Source organism: Phytophthora cinnamomi, assembly GCF_018691715.1.
Source record: "Phytophthora cinnamomi strain GKB4 chromosome Unknown Contig21, whole genome shotgun sequence".
Classification (NCBI taxonomy): Eukaryota; Oomycota; class Peronosporomycetes; order Peronosporales; family Peronosporaceae; genus Phytophthora; species Phytophthora cinnamomi.
Window position 1 is genome coordinate 2,831,779 of NW_027150954.1, and position 24,302 is coordinate 2,856,080.

The 24,302-nt window shown below is 54.6% G+C and overlaps 4 protein-coding genes across 4 annotated transcripts; 2 read left to right on the top strand and 2 right to left on the bottom strand.

The window, feature by feature from the left end:
• Nucleotides 1-13,990: 13,990 nt before the first annotated feature.
• On the top strand, nt 13,991-14,724 carry IUM83_03805 (Hypoxanthine phosphoribosyltransferase; the record flags this gene model as incomplete). The annotated part of the gene is made up of 2 exons (XM_067927837.1): nt 13,991-13,996; nt 14,062-14,724. The coding sequence occupies 2 exons, from the start codon at nt 13,991-13,993 to the stop codon at nt 14,722-14,724; spliced, it is 669 nt and encodes a 222-aa protein (XP_067795338.1).
• A 105-nt stretch (nt 14,725-14,829) lies between these two features.
• On the bottom strand, nt 14,830-15,245 carry IUM83_03806 (bolA-like protein 3; the record flags this gene model as incomplete). Its single annotated transcript, XM_067927838.1, has 2 exons — nt 14,830-14,907; nt 14,988-15,245. The coding sequence occupies 2 exons, from the start codon at nt 15,243-15,245 to the stop codon at nt 14,830-14,832; spliced, it is 336 nt and encodes a 111-aa protein (XP_067795346.1).
• Nucleotides 15,246-15,469: 224 nt separating this feature from the next.
• On the top strand, nt 15,470-20,308 carry IUM83_03807 (WD40 repeat protein; the record flags this gene model as incomplete). The annotated part of the gene is made up of 3 exons (XM_067927839.1): nt 15,470-17,763; nt 18,508-20,127; nt 20,233-20,308. The coding sequence occupies 3 exons, from the start codon at nt 15,470-15,472 to the stop codon at nt 20,306-20,308; spliced, it is 3,990 nt and encodes a 1,329-aa protein (XP_067795425.1).
• A 1,060-nt stretch (nt 20,309-21,368) lies between these two features.
• Nucleotides 21,369-22,028, bottom strand: IUM83_03808 (Winged helix-turn-helix DNA-binding domain; the record flags this gene model as incomplete). The annotated part of the gene is made up of 1 exon (XM_067927840.1): nt 21,369-22,028. One exon carries the CDS (start codon nt 22,026-22,028, stop codon nt 21,369-21,371), a length of 660 nt encoding a protein of 219 aa, XP_067795336.1.
• Nucleotides 22,029-24,302: the final 2,274 nt, after the last annotated feature.

Consider the following 24,302-nt stretch of genomic DNA (forward strand, 5'->3'; position numbering starts at 1 on the left):
GCGCGATACCAAGCATTTGATCCCCAGCAGCGTAGGGGTGACGTCTTGGCCGTGTTGTGCTGTGCTCGCAAATGGCATGCAAAAAACAAAAACCTATTTATATAAAACCTCGTCGAATTGCAAAATCAAGTATATCAGCTGCGTCGGCTCGCCTGGATTTGCCTGGATTTTCCTATAGGACGGCGTCCGGTCGGGACCGGAGATACCCCCTCGGTATATTGTTCGGGGGCCATTTCATGACGGGAATCATCTGAGATACTGATGCCGCTTCACCGGGCCTACCCTCTCGTAGGCAAATAGTCACGCTAGTGCGATTCTCAAACCCCAAGCTATATAAGGGCGAATGCTGCCAATTCATGACCTGATCGCAAGACCTGTGGTGCAAAACCTTAATCAAGAAAGCTGCTCTTATCTTCCACCACAGAATCTGTGACGAGCGGGAGTATGCTTACGAGTGCTCATGAAGTCGCCGACCCCCATGGCGTTAACGCGCCTACGTCAGACACTGCTTCGCTGAAGAAGGGAAGCATGTCAACCAACCCCGGTATCGATCTCGCGCATTTTGCAAACCTTGGCGACGTCGATGCCGAAGTTGCTCGCATGCAAAAAAAAGCACAAGGCGAACAAAGGAGGATATTGCCTACCCGATTACAGATACCAGCAATCTTGCACACTTCAGTTTTTTTTTCTTACCAATGGTAGCTATAGCTCTTTATCTAAATATTATCAGGCGTTGTGAGTTCTCGTTGGCCCATCGATTGTCCTAAGTATAACAACTTCGGAAAGAACAGAGACGAGCACAGTGCATGATAACGAGGCGGATAACAGCGAATACCTTTGTATCGGTTATAAGAATCAATATAAACACATTAAGTTGTGCCTGTCACGCATAATTCCTTTCTAAATTCGGATGTATCTGTGGTCCCGATTTCACATTCTAGTCTGTATAACTTTATCACCGATGACGCCATGGCCTACAGTGCAAAAGCAAGCAGTTAAGTATCATATTCACATGAGTTTCACGAAACCCCGTAGCAACATACAAAGCTTACGATTTCCCTCTTGACATGGCAAACACTGCATATGCCAGACACAACACTTCTTATCACAGGTGTTCCCAGCTAAGTCGCAGACGACCTAGTTTCGCTGTCACATTAAGCCGCGTTGTGCGCATACCGCGTATTCGACAGAGCCGACCTTACAAACACTACCAGGTCCATTAACTTTAGTGGGGCTAACAAAGAAATCACAAAGTTAATAAGACAAGACTGGAAGTGTTTTACTGATTTAAAGGAATCTATTTCAAATAGAAATTGGGTATCCATTTGGAAATGTACCCGGTGTGGCACCATCAATCGCGAATAGTCTTTCCTGACGCCTTGGGCGCGATTCATGTAGATGTTGCCTCAGCTGAGCTACTACTGCTACTGATGCTGCTGCTGCGACTGGCGGTTGGCGACCACTGCTGCGCGGGGCAGAGAGAGGCAGCGACCTCTCGCAGCCGCAGCAAACATCGCCTCGGTCGCGTGCTGTCTTTCCGTTCTGTTGTCAGGTGCTGGAATCTCTGGTTGTGGAGCACTGAGAGCAAGCAGCAGGTGCGTTTCACCCGCTATGTCCAGGATCTTGGGTGACGACCCAACGCTCTGCACTGCGAAGATCAGTTCAGCGTTGCCGCTGTTCTCGGCGACTTCTAGCACCAACACACCGGACAGCAGCCTACCCACGGACACTACTCCGGTCTCCGGTTCGACTGCAGTGGCTACGCACTGGTGAAGATGGGTGGAGGTGCAACGGACGCTGCCGTTGCTGAGACACGTGGGGGACGCTGCCTTCACTGGTAAGCTGTAAGTTTCGTGTGCCTTTAAGCACACATAGCAATACATAATGTTCTAATACATTGCATGAGTTGCGAGGGTAGGCAGACAGGCAGCTTGCGCTGTGCGCACTGGGCTGCTGTGACGTGGACGTCCGTCTGCCAATGAGATGGCAGAGGACTCCCACGTCAATTGCTAATGCATACCTTTCTGTTTACGCTGTACAGCGTAATAAAACATTGCATGGTTTATATTCGTTACATGCTATCCTACTGGTCAATATCAAGAATAATCATGATTATGGGACGCATAAACATGGAGTTTCATGCGATCTCACTGGCTAAAAATCCTTGAGATGTGCAAGAATCAAGTTTTCGAGCCGAACTTTTGATTATGGGACGCGAGTCGCATATTTGGATCAAGCTACGTTTTGGATTAGTAGATTCTCATTGGCAGATCAGGATAGAATTAGGATCTGAGATTGATAGACTTTAGGATGGGACCTGGATACTTGTTTGCGTGTCCAGGTTGCCAAGAACTACTGGTTGTGCGGCGGCAATGAGCCGACGCCAAACTAACGATTCAATCAATCACTTTTCAACTTCCACTCTTCCTCTCAAGTGTTCGACGGGTGCCCGCCACTGCGCCCTCAAGCTTCGGGTCTTCGCATGGGTTTGTGTGACATAGTAGCACTTGCCGTATCAAGCTTCGGTTCAAGTTCAAGAAAGGTTTACTCGTGGCCACATCGTGGGAAGCGGGTTATACCTGTGACTATTGGAGCCAGCCACATCGTGGGAAGCTCTAGGTTGCGAACGTGCATCTTTTGAGGAGCACACTTCGAAGACGTGGGTACATTATCACTCCGTGTGGCCGGTGGAAATACCACGTAGGGGCTTTGCCTCCGCCTAGATCGGATAATACCTAACCTTCGCTGTGTGCTGGGCTTTCACTAGAAGCCGGTTTAGCACCAGGGCGCCTGCATTGTGTCTGCGAAAGCGGAACTTTGTAGAAGTATAACGGTCCTTGGTTACCCGGTGGTAGTCCCTTGCCTCTTTTTCGATCTTTGGAGTCGGTCTATGGCCCGCTACAAGAAGGGTCACAACCAAAGCAGTAAGAGGAAGCATCAGAAAGCGAGTGACGTCAAAGTATCATCGACGTCCACTCCTGCTCCTCCACCTGTTACGGCGATTGACACCAGTCTTTTCTTCTCGCCAGCCGAGGCGGAGAGTTTCGCTAAACTTCAAGTGGACCTCCTCCGCCAGGTCAAAACGGCTAAGCGGGTTTTGGGCAAGTTTCGCAAAGAGACTTTCTGGATCAAGGACGAGAGCATCGAGGCCCAGGTTGATCGCCAACTTAACCTGGCGTTTATGAACCTTTTGGAGTGCCAAGACAACCTTGCTGCGAAGCTTAACAGCCTTATTCGCCAGAAACCGCAGCAACACTAAGTTGTAAAACACTTTTTGAACTTTTAATTCCTTTTCCGTTTTATTTCGCCGTATTTTACGGATCACTCACCGAAAAGTCCATCTGTCCTACCCCTAATGACTATGACAAGGAGTAGGGCAGCTGAGAGTGAATCGCCTAACCCGCGGCAACGCCAAGTGCCACGGACGGCTCAAACGGAGGCGGCAACGCCGCAGGAAGCTCGCCACGAAGTCCCACCCGCCGAAACGGCAAACGTTGCACCTGACGCAATGTCAATGCAACAGTTAATGATCTGGTTAACGCAACAGCAGCAAATGTATCAGACGCAGATGCAAACGCAATTTCAGATGCAAATGCAGCAAGCCAATAACCGTTTTGAACACTTACTGGTATCGCAAGGTGAACGACGGAAGAAGGATCCTCCCATGTATGAAGGGAAATTCGGTGAAGATTTGGAATTATGGATCTTTGCCATGGAGGAATATTACGCTAACAAGCGCGGATTGATGGAGGCCGATACGTCCGATTTTGTGACCATGATATCCAGCAGTTTAGGTAAATCTGTGCTAAACTGGTATCGCGCTTTTTCGTCAGATTGTGAAGCGGCAGGAGTTCCCAAAACATGGTAATTGTTTCAGGCGAAGCTACGTGAACGCTTTCGTCCCAAAGACTTTGAATACAATCTACGTGAGCGGTTGTTTCAGCTGAAACAACACGGGACCATCCATGAATATGTGTCATCGTTTCAGGATCTGATGTCTCAATCCGAGTTGGAGATTTCGGAGATGGAGAAGCGGTTTTACTTTCAGAACGGATTTCGGCCGGAGACAGCGAAAAAGGTGAAGGAGTTCAGTCCAAGATTCTTGCATGAAGTAATTGAGATTGCAACGAATTTCGAGTTTGCTCACTATGGAGGACTCTCGGCAAAGACCACGGCGAATCACCAGCCTTCTTCGAAAGCGGCATCATCAGTGAAACCAGCGGCTAACAATACAAGCAAGCCGCCGGAGCGAAAGCTGTCACCGAAGAGTGGACCAAAAGAGGATTGGCGAAAGTCAGCCACTTGTCATAATTGTGGACAAGTCGGTCATATCAAGCCGCAATGCAAGTCCACCAAAGAAAGCAATCACTATGTTGGCGGATCATTCTACGCCATTTTGGAAGTGAAAGCTTTAGCCTACAATCAGGAGGAGGCAGCGACTGACGTCTCAATATTCGTCGACAATGGAAGCAGCCTCAACGGTGTCACTGAAGATCTAGCTGTACGACTTCAGCTGGACATCAAGGAGCATCCTGACGACATGATGACAGTTCGTCTAGGATACAACCAAACAGTGCAAAGACCGAGACGTACCGTCGAAATGATGTTGCAGATTCCGGATTTCCCGGTGACATGTGAAACGTTTACGGTCATGCCTGTCCCGGAGGATAAGGATGTGCTTCTCAGAATGAAGTGGCTTCGGGAGAATAACCCGGACATCGATTGGGAACGTTTACTATTGCGCCCGTGTACAAGGACTGAGGAACCCCAGGCTCTTCAATTGGTGGTACCTAACAGACCTCGAACGCGTATAATCGGAGGCCGTCGTTTCAAGAACGCAAACCAGAACCGCGAAATCTTCCATTACTACCGTCGGCATGGTCACAAGGGTGCGTTCGGTGAAACGAAACTGATCACAACGAAGCAATTTCTGAAGGAACTCCGCAAAGAGAAGGATATCGAAGCTGTGTTTGTTGTCAATCCACACGACTCAGAAAAGGTTGAGCGTTTTAAACAACAAGGATGGGAGGCACTGGTGAACAACCCCGCAGATGAAGTCTTGCTCAAGTATCGCGATACTGTGTTTCGCACTGAGCTGCCAAGTACCACACCCCCTGTCCGCGAAGGGATTGAACACGAAATTCAACTTCAGCCGGGAACACAACCGATTTCGGTGAAACAATGGCGCCAAAGCCCGGAGCAGCGAACGGTGATCCAGGATTGGACGAAAGAGATGGCGCAGGCAGGTATTATTCGACCTAGCACCTCTGCATTCAGCGCTCCGACGTTCTGCGTCAAGAAGCCCGTGGGTTGGCACATTGTGCACGATTATCGTCAACTCAATAGTGCCACCATTTTGCCAGCGATACCGATGCCGAGAAAGGAGGACACATTTGATGCGATGGGCGGTAGTTACTGGTTCTCCTGCATGGACCTCTTGTGGGGATACTATCAGGTTAAACTTCGTGAAGCTGATATTCCATTTACTGCTTTTTCGACGCCCGATGGGCTGTTTGAGTATCTTGTAACCCCGATGGGTTTGAGCGGTAGTCCGGGCACATTTAACAGGCTGTTACAGCGAGTGTTCAGTGACTTGCGCTATGTGATGCGCATCTATTTTGACGACATCTACGTTTTTACGCAAGACAAGGACGTGCAGGTGCATGTCGACGCGTTGGACAGAGTGCTTCAACGGTGTCAAGAACAGCAATTGTACGTAAAATTGTCGAAGTGTCAGTTCTGCGTCGAAGAAATCCCCTGTCTCGGTGACTTTGTGGGTCGTCATGGTGTTCGAATGGACCCTGACAAAGTGCGCGTAATCCGCGACTGGCCGATTCCACGTACCAAGAAACAAATGGAAAGCTTCTTAGGTACGACGGTCTACGTCTCGCGTTTTTGCGCCGACTTCGCACAATTTGCAGGCCCACTGCACGAAAGTACTAAGGGTTTACGCCCAAAGGAAATGTTACACTTGTCTGAGCATCAGTTGGAATGCTTCCATGAACTCAAACGCCGTCTCTCCAACCCTCCTGTACTACAACTTCCTGATTTCGACAAACCGTTCGGTATTCGTATGGATGCCTCGAATTTTGCCATAGGGGGGTCTTGTTTCAAAACGAGGGAGGGTTGGAGCATCCGATTGCATACACAGGACGCAAAATGAAACCAGCGGAACTCAACTAACCTGTTCGTGAGCAGGAGTTACTGGCTATCATGCATGCCCTTCGTGTGTGGAGAGTTTACCTTCTCGATCGCCCATTTACCGTGGAGACAGACCACAAGAGCATCGAGACTATATTGACGCAAAAGACAACCAATCGTCGTGTTGCGCGCTGATTTAACGAGCTAGCTGAATTCCAACCACAGTTCAAGTGGATTCCAGGAGAAAGTAACCAAGTGTCGGATGCAATGTCCCGAAACCCACTCTTTGAGCATAAAGCCGCTCAGGTTAGTCTCAGTGATCTCGTCGAAGCTGCTCGAAACCGTGAAATTGTTACTAGTATCCAAATGCCAAGTGGGACTGTGATGCACTCGGCCAAACAACTGTACTCTACCGACCGGAGAGTTCAGGAGTTGTTGCAGAGTATTTCTAGTGGTAAAGAGGTACCACGCTACTCTGTGAAGAATGGATTGTTATTTTTCCAAACGAGAGATGATGAAAATGCTCGACTGGTAATTCCGGATAATGAAGATCTGAAGAACCGTGTTATTTGTGAAAACCACGATGTGGTCACGGCACGTCACCCCGGATACTTTAAGACATACTTGGGTGTCCAGAAAAAGTATTACTGGCCCAAGATGTCGAAATACATTCAACGCTATGTCAACACGTGTGAACGTTGTCAGCGGAATAAGGCACGCCAAACGAAGCCGCCCGGACTACTACAGCCTTTGGAGATTCCAGGAGGTAGATGGGTTGATGTGTCGATGGACTTTATGATTGCACTGCCGAGCACGGAAACCGGAAAAGACGCCATTATGGTTATTGTGGACCGGTTGACGAAGCGTGCGAAGTTCATCGCAACCAATACGAATGCGACAGCAGAAGAGACTGCTGCACTATTCATGGTCAATTATGTGAAAGACCATGGCGTGCCGAAATCGATCGATTCTGACAGAGACTCCAAATTTACGTCCATGTTCTGGCATGAAGTGATCAAGATTTTGGAGACGACCCACAATCTGTCGTCTGCCTTCGCCCACAGACTGATGGTCAGACCGAACGTACTAATCGGTTTATTGAAGACTATCTTCGGGGTGTGGTGAACCCATTCCAAAATGACTGGGATGAATATTTGCATCTCGCTGAACTCGCGTACAATAGACGTGTTCATTCCTCAATCGGTATGTCGCCGTTTGAGGCTGGTCTGGGTTATGTGCCCTATATGCCAGATGATGTGGCTAGGGACCCGGAATTTGAACAGTTGCACAAATCGGCGCAAGACTTTCTGCTCAAGCAAGATGCAATTTTGAAGATGGCACAAGATGCAATGAGTGAAGCACAAACTCGTATGAAGTCTTACTACGACAAGAACAGGCTTGCTCAAGACTTCAAACCTGGAGATATGGTACTCCTAGATGGACGAAACTTGGACATTCGTCATAAAGGCTTCGCACAGTCAAAAAAGCTCGCACCGCGGTTTATTGGACCTTATTCGGTTGTGAAACAAATTCATCGTGACTCATACGAGCTGGAGTTATCAAAGGGTCTCAAGTTGCATCCCGTATTTTACACCTCATTGCTCAAGCCATATCGCAGTGATGAATCACGGAGCCAAAGTATGAACAAAGTGATTTTGAAGGACGGTACGGAAGGTCAACTTGTGCGCGAAGTCATTGGTCATCGTAACAAAAAGAAGAAACTCCAATACCGGATTTGGTGGCTTGGTGAATCACGCGAAGAAGCAACGTGGGAACCAGTAGAGAACCTGAATCAGATTCCAGGTCTCATTGACAAGTACTGGGAAACCAAGAAGAAGACAAAGCCAGCTTCGAAATAGCGGGGTCTTCTTGGAAGGGAGGTCATGTGACGTGGACGTCCGTCTGCCAATGAGATTCTTGGAAGGGAGGTCATTTGACGTGGACGTCCGTCTGCCAATGAGATGGCAGAGGACTCCCACGTCAATTGCTAATGCATACCTTTCTGTTTACGCTGTATAGCGTAATAAAACATTGCATGGTTTATATTCGTTACATGCTATCCTACTGGTCAATATCAAGAATAATCATGATTATGGGACGCATAAACATGGAGTTTCATGCGATCTCACTGGCTAAAAATCCTTGAGATGTGCAAGAATCAAGTTTTCGAGCCGAACTTTTGATTATGGGACGCGAGTCGCATATTTGGATCAAGCTACGTTTTGGATTAGTAGATTCTCATTGGCAGATCAGGATAGAATTAGGATCTGAGATTGATAGACTTTAGGATGGGACCTGGATACTTGTTTGCGTGTCCAGGTTGCCAAGAACTACTGGTTGTGCGGCGGCAATGAGCCGACGCCAAACTAACGATTCAATCAATCACTTTTCAACTTCCAATCTTCCTCTGAAGTGTTCGACGGGTGCCCGCCACTGCGCCCTCAAGCTTCGGGTCTTCGCATGGGTTAGTGTGACAGCTGCGCCTTACAACCACTGGTGTAACGAAGTGTTCCTCAGCCCTCGCCACCTGTACGACCACAACGCAAGTTTGGTGAGCACCATGTAGACGCCAAGGTCGAACGCGCCGACCACCTCTCCGGTTACGAACCCAAACCCTACGTCGACAACAACCTCGACATCCATTCAGACAAGCAGTGCTGCCATGTCGACGACGGAGATTTTCTCGCCATTGACCAGTCCCGCGATTATCAAACGCCCATTCCTAACTGTATCGAAATTTCCTTCTGGGCGACCCTTGGAGCCAGACACCTACTAGGGTCATGAGCGCGTGCTGTCGGTGCCGACTGTGCGCTCTTTGATCTACGGTCAAGTGCTCAGCGTCGGACCTGACTCTGACCGTGCAGCTGCTGCGAGCCTTGGTGGTCTGGACCCACCAGCAATGTCCTCACTCACTAAGTTCGAAGTGGGCAAAAAGCTCTCTCAGCCGTCCGAGTCCCCAGTGTGGGGGATGCGGGTCATAGCCGGCTTAGGCATGTCTTGCCTGGAGCAGCTCGTACAAGGCAAAAAAAAGAAGCGTACGACGCTGCGATGGCGCCCGCTCAAAAGAACTGCAGGGACGTGCGTCTGCGGACTGCCTGTTTCTGAAATATCTAGCGAGGCTCCGGTTCGCTAACAAGACATCGTGTTCAAAGCTGACCCGATCTTGCAGTGGGAGCGCGTCAACCAAGACTTCGGTCGCGGCGCTGGCGTGAACACCGACATGGTGTTAGCAATTTGTATGCAAGCTCCAGCCCAAGAAAAGGTTTAACAGTATATCAGCGATCTCTTGCGCATGCAGCGCAATTTAGTCGAAAAACAACGACCCGATCGCCGACTGCCGCGTCGCGCGTCTCATGCTGACGAACACAATGAAGGCGTACCCCAAGATTAAGGTGATGTGACTCGCCGCGGCATGTAGTCCGATGTGTTCACGATCTACGCCTCGCGTGCAGGGATGGTGAACGCCGAGATGAGAGCCCGTGCTCGGGAACAGCATGAGGGACCGTCGGGTGGGGGACGTGGCCTCAATAGTGTAAACCTCAGTAGGTCAGCTCCATCCAACACGGCGGAAAAACTAGGGCAAGAAGCCAAAGCTACATGGCGGCAAATACGATGGCAACCGCGCGCTCTTACCATCTAATGCTTCGTCCTCAAGCTTGAAGTCCTCCAGCTTGGCCGCAAAGAAGAAGAACTCTCGCTGCAAGTTGTGTGAAGAGCTCAGACACTGGAAGGGCGACAAAGAATGCAGTGGTGCTGCGCAACACGGCTCCAGCAACAATAAGCAAGGCAAACAGCCCATGCAGTCATTCTCTGGTAGTGTGGTTATGGTTCCGAAGCAACACCGGGATCGTTGCAGCGATGAACGTTGTGCTGCTAACCAATGTGACGAGCCTGAATTGGAATTCTCGCTTGATGAAATGTGTGCTGTGTTGGGGGAGCGTGCTGAGAAACAACAAGTAGTTGAACATGAGTCAAAGCCGCCTGCGTCTGCAGATTGTGCATCGGCGCAGCACTCACTGTCGTTTCCGCCATCTCCAGCACCATCGTCGGCGGACACGCGAGGAGAATAGTGAGTATGGTGCTTGGCAATCACGAAGACAGTGCATCTCGTGCATTAGCGCCCGATGAATACAGTGACTGCTCGACCGTGGCTCTCAAGTCAATCTCTGCGGCGATCTATCGTGTTCTCCACGTGCAGCGTGGTAACTCCGGCAAATTGAAGATGCGCTGAAACACTGGATATCTGAGTCAGTGTTACAATGCGTGAGATGAACGAGCTGATGGGTCAGAGGGAGCCTCGTCGACATGGCGACGTTCTGTATTCCCCCATACCCATATGAACCTGATGAGCCTTGGTTACATGCAATCCTGTAGCTTTACGGTGCATTTCAGCAGCCTGGTTGACTAAGGATTCTATCAAACTGCGCTTTGATCGTTTGACAAGCTCTATCGACTACGAATGAAGAGATCTCTCCGGCTTGTTGCTGCCGCTGAAGCGCGCAAGAACGCAGTGGGGCTGCCGCATAACAGGTTGGGCCACGTCAATATGAAATGATCCGTGAGATTACACCAAGTAAGGTGGATTTTGGTGTTAACGTGAATCTGAAGTCGCTTGCTGCGTACCGAGTTTATCAGAGAAATTTAAGCTCATGCATTACAAGCGGGGCCCCGAACGACGTCGAAACTCACCTGAGAAGCTCTCTGTAGACCTGTGTTCGGTACGATCACAGGCGAGACAACGCTCCGGCTCATGGCGGATAAGGACACACGCTACAAGTGGTTCTACCTCCTTCAAAACAAGCGTCGCGATGCGGCTCCCAGACTGGAGAATCTCATACTGCGGCTTAACACCCGGTTCATCGTAGTCACCCTCCACTCGGATCAAGGTGGCGAGTTTCTGAGCGAGCAGCTACTTCGCTTCGGTGGGCGGCTCGGAATCACAGTGCCAAACACCAACGGCTATTCCCCGAGGAGAACGGACCAGTGTAGTGGAGAGCAAGGGGGATTATCCTTGTACTGTATTGTACGCCACGGGGAGGCAGCGCTGCACATTGTGGATACACTGTGCATGCTGCGACGAATGTGCGGCAGGGAAAATCTCCGCACGAAGCGATATGTAACGCCAAGCCTTCGCTGCGGGGCCTGCGAACCTGGGGTTGTGTGGTGTAAGCACATGTACCAGCAGAGTAGACTTCCACCTGCGACAAGCTTGGCATCCGTGTTGAACTTGCCGTGCTGCTGGGGTACTCAACAAACACGAAGTGCTAGAAACTGCTGAACTTGAAGACTGGTGTGTGTGCTACAGAGACGAAGTGGAAATGTATTCTGTCGTGAGCGCTTCACTGTGGCCCAGGCTTACGTTCCACAGTTGCTGCTGAACGCCTAAAAACATGGAGCCTATGATCTACCTACCGAAATTCCGATTGCGCCAAATTGTGACCTCACTCGAAGAGCGGATCTTCCCCGAAGCCGGAGATCCACCGAGACGCCTGTGCAACCAAAGCCGACCAGTACTAAGCCTGACTTGGTCGCCCTCCATGAGCAAGTGGGAGAACAAGCGTGCGGGATCCTCCAGCACTACAGCCAGTCGCAGTTCCGTACAGTGAGACGTGGAGAAATGATGAGCACACTGCTCAGTCCTCCAGCCGGAGCAAACGGCGAGTTGGTCAAGGCGACCTTGATGGAAACTGCGAGCCTCCAAAGGAGATGCCTGCTGTTACACCACGTCGTGAGGCTAGTACTCGCCGAGTGAGAAAGCAGTCAGCCCATCTTCGGGAGTACGTTGTGGGGTCCGTCATAAACTCGACAGAAGTGATTCCGGTACAAACAAGCAAAGAAAAGCGACCAGAGGATGAAGTGGAAAACCACAAAGGAAGAAGAGCTGGCGTCGCTAAGTGAGCACGGCACCTAGAAGCTGGTCGCGAAAGCAAAGGCAAAAGAACAGTGTGCGATCACGAACAGGTGGGAGTACACGGTCAAGCGCGACGCGCATGGTCGAATAAGGCGGTTCGTAGCCCGTCTTGTGATCCACGGCTTCCGGCAGCAAGAAGGCGATGTTTACGCAGAGACTTACGTGCCGGTGATCTGTTTCGAGATCATACGAACGGTGATTCTGTATGCATTAAAGTGCAGATGGAATATTCGCCAGTACGATGTTAAGACTGTGTTTCTCTACTGGTGGTTGGAGGAACTGATCTTCATGGAGATATCTAGCGGGTCTGATGAAGGAACACCAGGCAGCGTTATGATATGCCAGCTCGTCTCTTTAGGGGCTTAACCAAGCACCGACAGTACCCCACACGTCAGCTGGGGGTTCAAGAGGCTTGACAGCGTCTATGGATTCAACGCAATGCGCAACTGCGAGGAGGTGCAGATGCTGCTGACGGTGTATGTGGACGACCTCCTCCTGGTGGGACCACCAGCGTTGTGCGATCAGGTTGTTGTCCGGCTTGAAGCGAAGTTCACGATGGCAAGCTGGACGAGGCGAAGTATCTACTGGGCATAGAGATTACTATTGACCGCGAGCGTAACCGATTTGTTTACGCCCAGTGATCCCCACATTGACAAGCTACTAAAGAAGTTCGGCCTTGCCAACTCATACGGCTGCTGGACATCGCAACCAACGAGCGAGTCCAAAGCTAAGGAGCTGCCTTCCAGTGCTGTAGATCTACTATATCGTGATCTCGCTGGAGGCTTGTAGTACCTGGTGTGTGGCTCACGCCCATGCAGGGCGCCACCTCGGGAAGTTCCTGTTATGGTATACAGCGGCTCAGTACCAAGAAGGTCAACGAGTGCTGCGCTATCTCTTGCAAACAGTGTCTCGATTACTGTGTTTACCGACTCCGACTACGCGAACGACCCGACGACTCCAAGGCTACATCGCCTTCCTCGACGGTAACGTGATTTCCTACTGCTCTCGCAAGCAGGGCATCAGCGCCCAAACAAGCACTGAAGCTGAGTATATCGCTATGACTGAGGGCATGAGTAGCAATCTTTGTATCGTTATCATTTATACCTATTTCGTAGATAAGCATCAATAAGTAGCGCTAGGCATTACCGCATTACAAGAAATAGATAACGTGAGCTTGCTCACCAAATATGTAAACTATCAGTTAAAGCAAGGTGCATCTTGCGCTCTAGACGCGTCGACAGTCGTCATGTCCCAGAACCCATCGTTTACCTTTGTGAACAATATCAGCTCTGCCGATGTTCTTCTCGACGGCCTTCGTCACATTCTCCAGTGGCAGATTTGTACCTTTCAAAAATATACACAAAATTAGACAAAATTTGCATAACTATAGAAAAAAATCTTATTACCGTATCGTCGTCTCCATCTCGACGAAGGAAAACGGGAGATTTCCCTTTATGATTTGGAGCTACCACGCATAGCGGTTAGACGGCTTCTGGCGCACCCAGGTCACCAAAGTGCCCGTTTCGGCCTCGAGCCTGGGGTGGTCGGACCGCACGAGCGACACAAGGTTCGTGTAGCCCGTTTTGGGCATATGCTTGCGTGTCTTGCCGCACGCCTTGCAGGCCTGTCGGGTCACCGTCCTCGGTCAGGAGCGGTCTGAAGTAGAACGCCGCCACTTGATTCGGCGTGGACTTGATTTTGGGGAACTTCGAATCGACGAGGGCGACAGACATGAGAGGTGCGGGGGTTGCTTGGCGGGGCTCAGAGAAATTACAGGGTGAGGGTATCCGCGCGTCGCAGTGGTTAAAACCGTCTTAAATCGCATTCCAGATCATAGGTTAAATATGTACATTCCATCACGTTTTTGCTCAGACACCCATGCAGACCAGTGGCTCACAAGTCAATAGACCAGCTTTACTAGGACTCAGCAGCAGCACTATGGCGGTAGGACCCCCCACCGCAACCTCTGCTCTGCTCTACGTAACCCCAGCTAACTTGCTGCCATGCAGGCCGCCCACGACCCCAAGCGCGTGGTCTACCTGGAGGACGACGCCACGTACGACAAGGCGCAGTTCCTCATACCGCACCACTACCTGGACTCGGTCGAGTCCGTGCTCATCCCCAAGGGCCTGGTCGAGGACCGCGTGGAGAAGCTGGCGCAGGACATCCGCTACGCCTACGAGGGCGAGACGGTGCACCTGCTGTGCGTGCTCAAGGGCGGCAGCGCCTTCTTCCACTCGCTCGTGGACAAGCTGCGGCTCTTCCACAAGTACAACCAGTGCGACTACGTGCCCTTCACCTTCGACTTCATCCGCGTCAAGAGCTACGCGGGCACCAAGAGCACGGGCGACGTGCAAGTCTCGGGCGCCGACCTGGCCAAGTTCCGGGGCAAGAACCTGCTGCTGGTCGAGGACATCATCGACACGGGCAAGACCATGGCCAAGCTCGTGCCCATGCTGCGCGAGTACGCGCCCGCGTCCGTGCGCGTGGCCAGCCTGCTGGAGAAGCGCAACCCGGAGAGCTGCGGCTTCCAGGCCGACTTCGTGGGCTTCAACATCCCCGACAAGTTCGTCATCGGCTACTGCCTCGACTACAACGAGGTCTTCCGCGACCTGGACCACATCTGCATCATCAACGAGGCGGGCATCGCCAAGTACGCCGCCAGCTCATAGACTGGGGAGGGGCGACGTCCCTCCTCTCCCCTTGACGTCACTCACTCCTGCACGTGCATCAATCGCTTGACTCGTGTCTATATATTTGAGCCAGTTACGGGGCGTCTACTTGCTCTGGAACTGCTCGGGCGTCATGGTGCGGATGGTGAGTCCGTGCATGTCCTTGATCTCCTCCTTGAGAATCTGCAGCAGCAGCAGCAGCATCAACAGCAACAGCTCTGTTATTAATAGCACGTGACGATTAACGGCCAATGGGTGCCCACCTCGTTGACCATGCGGTGCTGCTTGACACGCGACTGGCCCGCGAACTGCGCCGACGCCACCTCGATGTCGAACATGGAGCCGCAGCCGCCCGACACGTCCGTGACCTTGACGTGCACGGCCTCCAGCCGCGTCTGCAGCGCCGCGTGCATGGCCTGCTCCGCCTCCGAGCCGGCGCCGTCCGCGCTGGACGACAGCCACGCGCGCGCGAGCCCCAGCGGCCGCTTGGCCGCCTGCACGCGTCCTCTGAGCCCCAGCATCCGGCTTGTCTTGGTCCAAGTATGCAATGCCTGCCGCTCACCACCGGAGCTTTACTTTCCACCAATCATGCGAACCTACACGCCGTGATTGGTCAAAATGCACAGCTACCGTCGGTGGCAGCAGTCGAGCCACCGAACGTCCCTGTTCCATCACCGACCCGCCGCCGACGTCACTTTGTGCAGGCATTTGATCCACGTGTAGCAAGGCAGAGCAGAGCGGCGCCATGTTCTTCTGCAGCGGGCCTCCGCGCACCTACGCGGTGGCGCGCGCACGCGAGCGGCTGGAGGCCGTGGCGGCGGCCATGCACCCGTCGCAGCGCGTGTTTGCGCGCGTGACGTCGTCGCGCGTGGCGCTGTGGAGCGCGTCGCCGGGGCTGGCGGGCACGGGGCGGCGTCTGCTGGCGCGCTGCCGTCGCGGCGGCCAGTGGGTCGAGCAGCAGGCGGAGGACGCTCAGGAGGACGCTCAGGAGGACGCCGACGGACGCCTGCGAGAGGGCGCGTCGCGACAGCTGTGGGCCGCGTGGGTCTCCGGGGACCGCCTGGCCGTCGTGGAGCAGGATTCGCAATCCGTCGAGTTCTACGCCTTCGACGGGCTGAGCACGTTGCTGCAGCGCGCTGAGACACACGACAGTGGCGCGGCAGAGGAGGACCCTGCGGCCGACGCCAACGCCATGCTGGACCAGCCGTCCTTCAACGAGCCGGAGCAGGAGGCAACGGCAACGGCAACGGCAACGGCAACGGCAACTGGCAGGGGACTTCAACTTGCCGCCAGGTTCGTGGAGGATTACCCGCTCAACCAGGGCGCGTCGCAGACGGATTACGATGACACGGCCGCCTGCATGAGCGCCGTGGCCGGCAGCAAGTACCTGTTCGTGGGCATGGCCAGCGGCATGATCAGCGTCGTGGAAGTGGCCGCGTCGGCGGACGGCGACGGCGGCGGTGGCTCCTCCTCGTCCTCGTCGTCCTGGTTCAGCGCCGGCGACGACGCCACCAAGATCTGGAAGATCGACGTGCGCACGCACCTGGCCGTGCCCGAGGACGCCGAGCCGCCGAGCTGCTACGACCTGACCTGCGCCTCGGCCGACCTGCCGGCCAAGATCGCGTCGCTGTACCTCGTGGCCAGCTTCGAAGGCGGCAAGTGCTTCATCATGCTGCTGTCCCCCGCGCAGAAGAGCATCGACCAGCTGCTGTCGCTGGTCAACACGGAGAGGGACGGCGATGCCGCTACGTCGGCGCCGGGCAATAATGGTCGCTGTACCACGACCAAGTTGGACGCTAGCGGGTCCAGGCTTGCGCTCGGGTGGTCGGACGGCGCTGTCTCGCTGTTTCGGTTGTCAATGAAAACAGCGGGTCCGACTGGAAAGGCAAAAAATGTTACAGATGGCAATGCCAAGGAGACGCTGACGCAGTCGGCGCTCGCGCTCGAGCCCATTCGCGAGCTGAGCCTCGTGGCGTGGGGGTACACGCCCGAAGATGTCGGGTCCGTCACCTCGCTGGCGTGGTCACACGACGGCCGGAGCATCGTCGTGGGCTACGAGCTGCGCGGGTTCTCGCTGTTCTCCACCGACGGGTGTCGACTGATGTCGAGCTTGCCGCAGCACAACCAGGAGCGGCCCGAGAAAATCGACGAGCACAACATCAAGGAGGTGTGCGCGTTCGGTGTGCACGCGCTGTTGTGGACGCACGAGAGCAACTCGCTGATTGTGGTGCCTCGCGGAGAGCAGTCAACTCAACTCGTCCAGCTGCCGGAGGACGAAATCTTGAGAGAGGTAGAGGAGGAGAATGATGTGGAGCTAACCGAGGCTGCGAACTTGTTCGAGACGGTGGAGGCGAGAGTGCAGAAGGGGGAAGATGGCCTGTGTCTGTCGCTCTCGGGCGCCCCCGGTCGCTGCGGTGCCTGGGTTCGAAGCGACAAGAGCTTCACGAAGCGAGCACGTGATGGCGGTGTGGGCCCTGCCGAAGCTTGCGGCCAGATTCATGGCGGCGACTTGCTTGTGGGTATCAACGACGACTTGAAGGTGGTCAATCTGCCTTTCGAGCAGATTGTGAGCGTGATTAAGGAACTTCCGGACAATGAAGAAGTGGTGCTTACGTTCATGCGTCTGAAGTGGGATATGGTGTTTCCCCTGGTCGTCGAAGCGCTGTCTGCTTCCGAGTTTATGGATGCGCACGGGATTCATATGTTGGAAGATGAAAGCTTGTGCATTCGCGAATACGCGCTGCGTATGCAGGCGCTGCGTGGAGACTGTGATCTGGAGGAGCGCCCCCCTCTCATGGAGTTCGAGCGGCGCGCAAAGTTTGACGGGTGGGAGGCAATCCAGGGCACGTCGACTCGTGTTGCAAAGCACAAGTACGTGAAATTGTTGTTTGCGCTGTTTCCGGTGTGGAACCCGAACCACTTCCTGAATGTAATTACCGAGTATGGGAACGCAGTACTTGCACAGAAGATTTACCTCGCTAAGCAGAAGAAGCTGAGGGAGCTGCATGCTCATCGTGAGCTCGTCAAGATGCGGAAGAGGTCGTCGATGGCTTTTGCAGAATTCGATTTCGCTAAAACGGTGCCCCTCTCTGGGGGGAAGTCGTCTCATTTGGCATTGCTGGAAAGCAAGAGTGTTCGCTTGGTGGCTGCCCCCTCGCTTGATGATCCATGTGCTTTGACCTCTTGCGTTAACTGGAGTGTGCCAACTGAATTCGAAAAATGCTGTCCTCTCCGCCTTGTGGCGTTGAGCGCTAGCGGGAATCACATGGCGGTCGCTGGGCAGAAAGGCTTTTGCTTGCTGAATGTTGTGACAGGAAAGTGGCGAATGTTTGGCAACGTCAACGATGAGCAGGACATGTTCGTATATTCATTACTGTGGGTGGGTGAAGATGTTATTGTGGTGAACTTTACGCGATTTAGCGAAAAGCACCAGTCGCTGCATTTGCAGGCATACCCTAGAAATCATCTGGATGAGGAGTCCATTTTAGAACGGTTAGTGTTCGCACGTGAAGGCGAAAATGCAGCACGCAGCCGAGGAACAGCGGTATTAGGCGGACGTACCATCGGAGATGACGCCGACGACTGTTTCTTCATCATGGATAGCGACAATGCGGAGAAGAACCTGTTTTGCGTATCGAGGAGTGAGCTGTGGTGTTTTGACATAAAACACGGGGGCACCATCAAGCAAAACGATCTCAGGATGGAAATTCAGCTTAAGCGTCAAGTCAATCTGCCGTCACGAGTGATGGAGTCTCAGCCCGTTGGAACGTGTCGACGAAACAGCATTTTGGACTTTGCGGTGCTCCCGCGATTCTTACACATTCAGGATGAAAAACTGAGAGAACAACAACAGCGGAAGTACCAGGCAGAGCGCGAACACGAGCAGGATGATGAAGGCTGGCTATCGAGTTTCGTGAACATGCTCGTGGGCGGCGAGGTACCCGACCAGTATACACCAGAAGAAGTGCTGCCGCGGTTTGCGTTCCTGGACAGTGCAGGTGACGTGATTATTTGGGATCCAGAGAATCGGTCGCAGCGATTATTGTGCTCCAACGTGAGTACTATGGCTAGACTATTCGTGACACCGCAGGCGTGTGCTTCTTGGCCAGCTCCGTGTCGACTCATTTACGGCTTGTACGGTCCTGAAGGAATGAAGGTATGGCTACCGTTGTTGGACGGTGTCTACATGACGCACACTAAGGCTTTCGAGCAGGATAGTCGTCGACTGGAGACCTTCTTGGCTTGTCATGACCCCTTGCGAGCGAAGACGTACGAGATTGAATTTGGCACAGCACCTGCCACCGCAGAGTTGTACGAGCAAGTTATTAGCGAGTACGGAATTGCGTTGGACGGCTTCCTATCCAATGGAACTGGCGTCGGCGTAGGTACTGGTAGAATGCCCCTCAAGGACGGCTATACCAACCTGCGTGGGTGCGTGACGTCGGTTGATGACCCTTCTGCGAAGGATGGCATGTTGCGCTTCGACTTCGATGTTAAGGTGCTTGGGGCTGAGCAAGCATTTGGACTGCTGGTGGGCGTTTCACAGGATGTGTATGTGCCTTCCGGTGTGCTTCTCCCTTGCTACGACGTGTTTGCTCGTGTGCAGCCTATTTTCCACACGCTCTTGTGCTTTCTCGTACAAAACGAACAGCTTCCGTGGGCGCGTTTGGTGCTGGATGGTGTTCGCAAACAGTTCGCGTTGTCTACACCTACACAGGAGCTTTTCCTTCACTCCATGCTTGAAGCGTGCTTTGGAAAGCGGTGCCCTGAGGAAAAATTACACACAGCTATTCAGTTGCTGCGTCCCGGAGGCGGAGAGCAGCAGCCAGAGGTTGATATCGCGGAATACTGCGAGATTGTAGCTCACGTAGCCCGTAAGAGCGAGCCGTCTCGACTGAAGGTGCTGTTCCCTGCAGCAGGAGACCCGATGGATCTACTCGCGATTTGCCAGCAGCGATCCGAGCTGCGGACGGCTGCTAATTTCTTACTTATCTTAGAGGAGTGCTCAACAGCTTCAGGTTCATCGTTGCCTCTGCGAATGGAGAGCGCTGCTGAGCTGCTGAAGGAGTGTGTTGACCAAGAAGAATGGGTGCTCGCACAGCACGTGGTACGAGTCGCGCGCGACTGGGAGCACCCGAAGTTCGACGATTCGTCGTACTCTCACCCACCGCCGTCCGAGGATGGCAGCGACGCCAAGCATAGCATTGATGAGCAACTAGCGTCTCTCGTGTGGGATAACCTTGTACGTGGCGAGTACGAGCGCGTGGTGTGGTGTGTCGAGGATCTGCAGGCGAAGCTGCCGCTCAAGTCTGTCGAGGAGCGTCAGTCGGAGGAGGACAGTGCTGCTGTTCTGGACCGACTGTACCAGGTCTTCATCCAGGGCAACAAGCGGAGACAGCTCAGGTACGGGTCAATCTATCTATTGTTCGGTGCTCTTTCGTTAGTATCGCGAGTGCTAACGCTGCGACTTGACTTTCGGTTGTTTTGCTGTTGAACTTCCTGCTGTAGGATCCTGCTGCAGGCCGTGACGGAGGCGCACTACGATGAGTGGGTCGCGCGCATCAAGCACGTAATGGAGCAGTAGGGAGCGCGGTGGCCGATTGAAGCCGGAGAGCTGACAGACGAAGGAGCAGTGAACGCTGCTTCTGTTGCTGGGATGGACGCTAGGACGGGGCCGGTCGTTAGCTGGCCGCTCTTTCCTGTAAGTGTGCGTGTCGTCTTGACGTGCCTAGAAGAATGAAACAGAGGGCAACATGTTGGCCATGGGCTCCTCAGGCGTTTGGTTACCCGCATTGCGCCGGATGCGGCTCAGCGCCCGCAGAAGGCATACAGATGATCCGGTTTTACAACGCGGCGACGATTCGTCGCCGACGAATAAGCCGATCCTGGCTCATCCGCTAGTCGCCGCCGCGTCTGAAATTGCCCTTGGAGGAGCCCGTGCGTCGCTCATATAAATCATCGGCTCCTCCCTCAAAATATTGCGGGCGCGTCGCACGCAGCGACTTTCGTTTGCGCCCCACGCGCGTCAGTCAGCGAGGGCGGAAGTGCAAGCGAGTAGAGGCCACTGACGCGGGGCGGATCTCAGCGCCATGGAGCTGGAAGCAGTCCGCGCGCGTGGCGAGGGTGCAAGAAGAAGTCGCCGAGAGGCGGAGGGCTCTCTCGTGGCGCGCCTCGGCCTGTCCTCGCCTGGTGCGCCTTACGACCCACAAAAGGCTTCCAAAGCTTCGAATCGATCCCGTGAGTCACCTTTCGCCAGTTTGCAGCGAGTGGGACGGAGCCTTTGGGTCGCGCGGCCGAGCAACGCCACCTCATTCGCACCCTCACTTGCATCCAACGCGGCCCGCGTGGCGGAGCCCGTGAGCACGCGTGACCTGGTCCGGACGCTCGGTCGATCGTTCTCCGGGCTTTTGCATTGATCCTAGGCCGGGTAACACTGAGAGCGGTGGAAGTTCGCCATGATGGCACGGAGCCCGTGGTGACGTGAGGTGAAACAGTTGTTGATGTTGAACTCCCCCATTTGCGCGGGGTATGCGTATATTTCGTTCATCTAACGTGCAGCGCGTTTGCTATCGGATATTATGGTACACTGCGTCACTCAAAGGACGACGCCACGAGTGGACATGGAGGACATGCAGCAGCCGGCTCTAGCAGTCGGCGCTGTCCATGCAGTCCAGCGGCAGCCGTGCGAAGGCGCGACCGGCCTCCGTGAGCTCGACGCTGCTGCTGCTGCCGTGGCTGAGCATGGTCATGGCCGCGGCGGCGGCCTCGTCGTCGGTGGCGGCGACCGAGCTACGACTGTTGCTGCGGCTGCGGCTGGACGGCGAGCGACCGGTCTTGGCCCGCTCCAGCGCGCGCTCCTGGCGGATGCGCTGGGCGTCCTCGCGCGAGATGGCCGACCAGTTGATGGCGTGCTTCTTGGACTTCATGAGGCGGTAGGGCCACACGATGCCGAGGCGCCGGCAGTTGCGCTTGATGGTGACGGTGGCCACGCCGAGCTGCTGCGCGGCCTCGCGCTGGGACATATGGAAGTACTTGGCCATCTCCTCGGTGGTGAAGTCGAAGACGACGCGGCTCTTGCGGGCCTTCTTGGAGGGGCTGGCCGCGGGCTGCGCGCGCGCCTTGGCGGCGCTCGTGGTGGGCGAGGCCAGGTGCGACGGCGACGCTGCGGCCGAGGCGGGCGCCGCGAAGGTGTGGATGGCCATGGGCGGCGGCGGCTGGAAGCGGAAGGCCGCCGGGCCGCAGTGCAGCGGGTGCGCGACGCTAAAGGTGCTGGGCGCCGCAGACAGAGGCACGCTGCTCATCATGTTGGGCAGATCGGGCGGAGGCGGCGGACTGGGCGGTGCTCGGCGAATTCGCGAATGACTCGTTCCGACCGCCGCGCATTTCGGCGGCCTCGGCCGGCCGAGTCCAGGCGCGCAGGCGGGGGCGAGCCGCGCTCCGGACGCATGGACTCCTCACTGATTAGCGCTGACACGAGCGGCGCTGGCGCCAACCGGCCACCGCGCGGAGCGGATACTTTTCTCGCTTCCGCGCCATCGCCTGTCTCGCGCGAAATCTTAGTCCGCAGACAAGGCCTCGCTGCGACTTGCCGGGCGCGTGCGGCCCAGCGCGGCCCAGGCCGCCGCGTTCTGGCGACAAATGAGCGGCACTTGACCCCTTGGAGGTTGGAATAAGAACGCCCGGATCGCTTGAACACGCACTTTTGCAGAGACCGGCCTACACCCCGAAACGCTGGCCCCACATGGCTGCGGCGGACCTTGCAAAGGCCAGCCCGCCAGCGGGTCTGAAGTAGGTGCCGATGACTCGGATACGCCGCCGCCCAAGCAGACAGACCGCCAGGCAGTGGGTACCGGGCTCACTCCGCGCCGCGACACATGGTTTGGCCGCTCGCGCGCAGCGTGGCTCGGCTGGCCGAGGTGGCCGCCGCGCGGCTCGATCTGGCCTCACGGGTGCTGCGACCGCTTCAACTTGCCGAGCTGCAGCCGAGCCGCTCGCTGTCGCTGCCGCCAGCTTGCCGGGCCTGCCTGCGTTCGTGTCTCTCGGCCGCAAACTCTGGGATACCCCAGTGGAGACCCACAATTTGGCTGCGTACAGCACCCTCTCGTGTCTCTCGTCTTCGCCGAAGCCGCGGCCGTTTCGGACGGCACGGGCGTCGCACGGTCGCGATCGGATAAGAGGGATGAGGTGCCACTGCAGTCGCCGCGGAGGACTATCCACTTCAAGGTCGGGTCAATAACCGGCAGCGTCGGGCTTTCGCGGCTGGTCGACGGGCGCGCGGATTCTCGCTGTCACCCTGTGGCCCTGGCGCGGGGATCAGAGGAAATCTGGTTTGGTCGCGTTGCTGCGGTTTCACCGTCACCGCTGGCGCCGGAGCCGCCAGCATGCGCCTGACAGGCAAAGGAACTGCAGTCTCGACTTCGCGGTTCAGCGCGCGCGGGAGCTCCGCTGCTTGTTGCAGCCCGGCAGCGCCTCCGTGTGTCTTACGCTTTCTGCCACCCGTGCGTAACTCCGCGGCGCGGCGAACCCCCAAAACAGATAGGGTGGGGCGAGTCTTGTGCTGGCATCTGAGTTAGCTGGTTTTAGATCCGCGCTCTTCTGTAGAAGTGTCCTCGAATCGCTGCCCACAAATTATAAGTAGTGATACCCACGCGCATTGGATGCTCTGTGCACATTAGCTAGCTAGGATGGCAAATCTTTTGTCGGGGCCAGGTCGATCGCAAGAGGACTCATCACAGAGCTGGTATCCCAAGAGCGCGGCCCATGACAAAAGACCGGTCCTCATCTCACTTCGTGGCGACTCGTTCCATTCCCAGTACGCTCACCTGGATTACGGGCTCGCGTTAGCCCAATGTCTGGCTCTGAATGCAAAAACAACCAGGGCGTACATCTCTCTCTCTCTCTCTCTCAAGATCCCGTTGTCCATCAAAGCGCTCTTGTCCTATTGCAGTGCATGTCGCTTTGCTGCCGCCTTAAACTAGAACTACGTGTACGGTACATGTATACGAGGCAGCGGGGTACATCACCATGATGTACCCCGCTGCCTCGCATAAGAATGGTGGGCTCCCCACCATCGCCTGTTATAATATGCCGGATGAACGATGTCCGGAATTTGAATACTACATTGTGTTACAAACCACAAGCTGAAGATGTGCATCTACATACATGGTGTGTAGCTAGCTCGTTATTCCAATCGCGCTTGACCAGCGAACGACACCTACTGGCTATGAAAAAAATGACTGCATCAAATGATCTGCACACGGGCATGGTCCGCCCTAGGCTGGACTGAATGAGCAGAGACATCACGATGGACGGAAGGTACCGAGCAAGTGGTGCTCTTGTTTTGATGGCACGCGTGCTGGGGTACATGTGCCGCGCCATAATGAAGGTTGACACAAGGTCTGAATAAACTTGTCCGAACTCATACTGCAACGCGCGCGCATGCCTCGCGGCACCCTCTAGCCAATTAGACCGCAGTGCGCTCGGTGGTGCTTTCTGCAGCTTTCGTCATTGGTAAATGGACAAGAAAACATCAAGACGAAGCGTCCAGTTGACACTTCCAATTGCGTCCCTACCTGGCT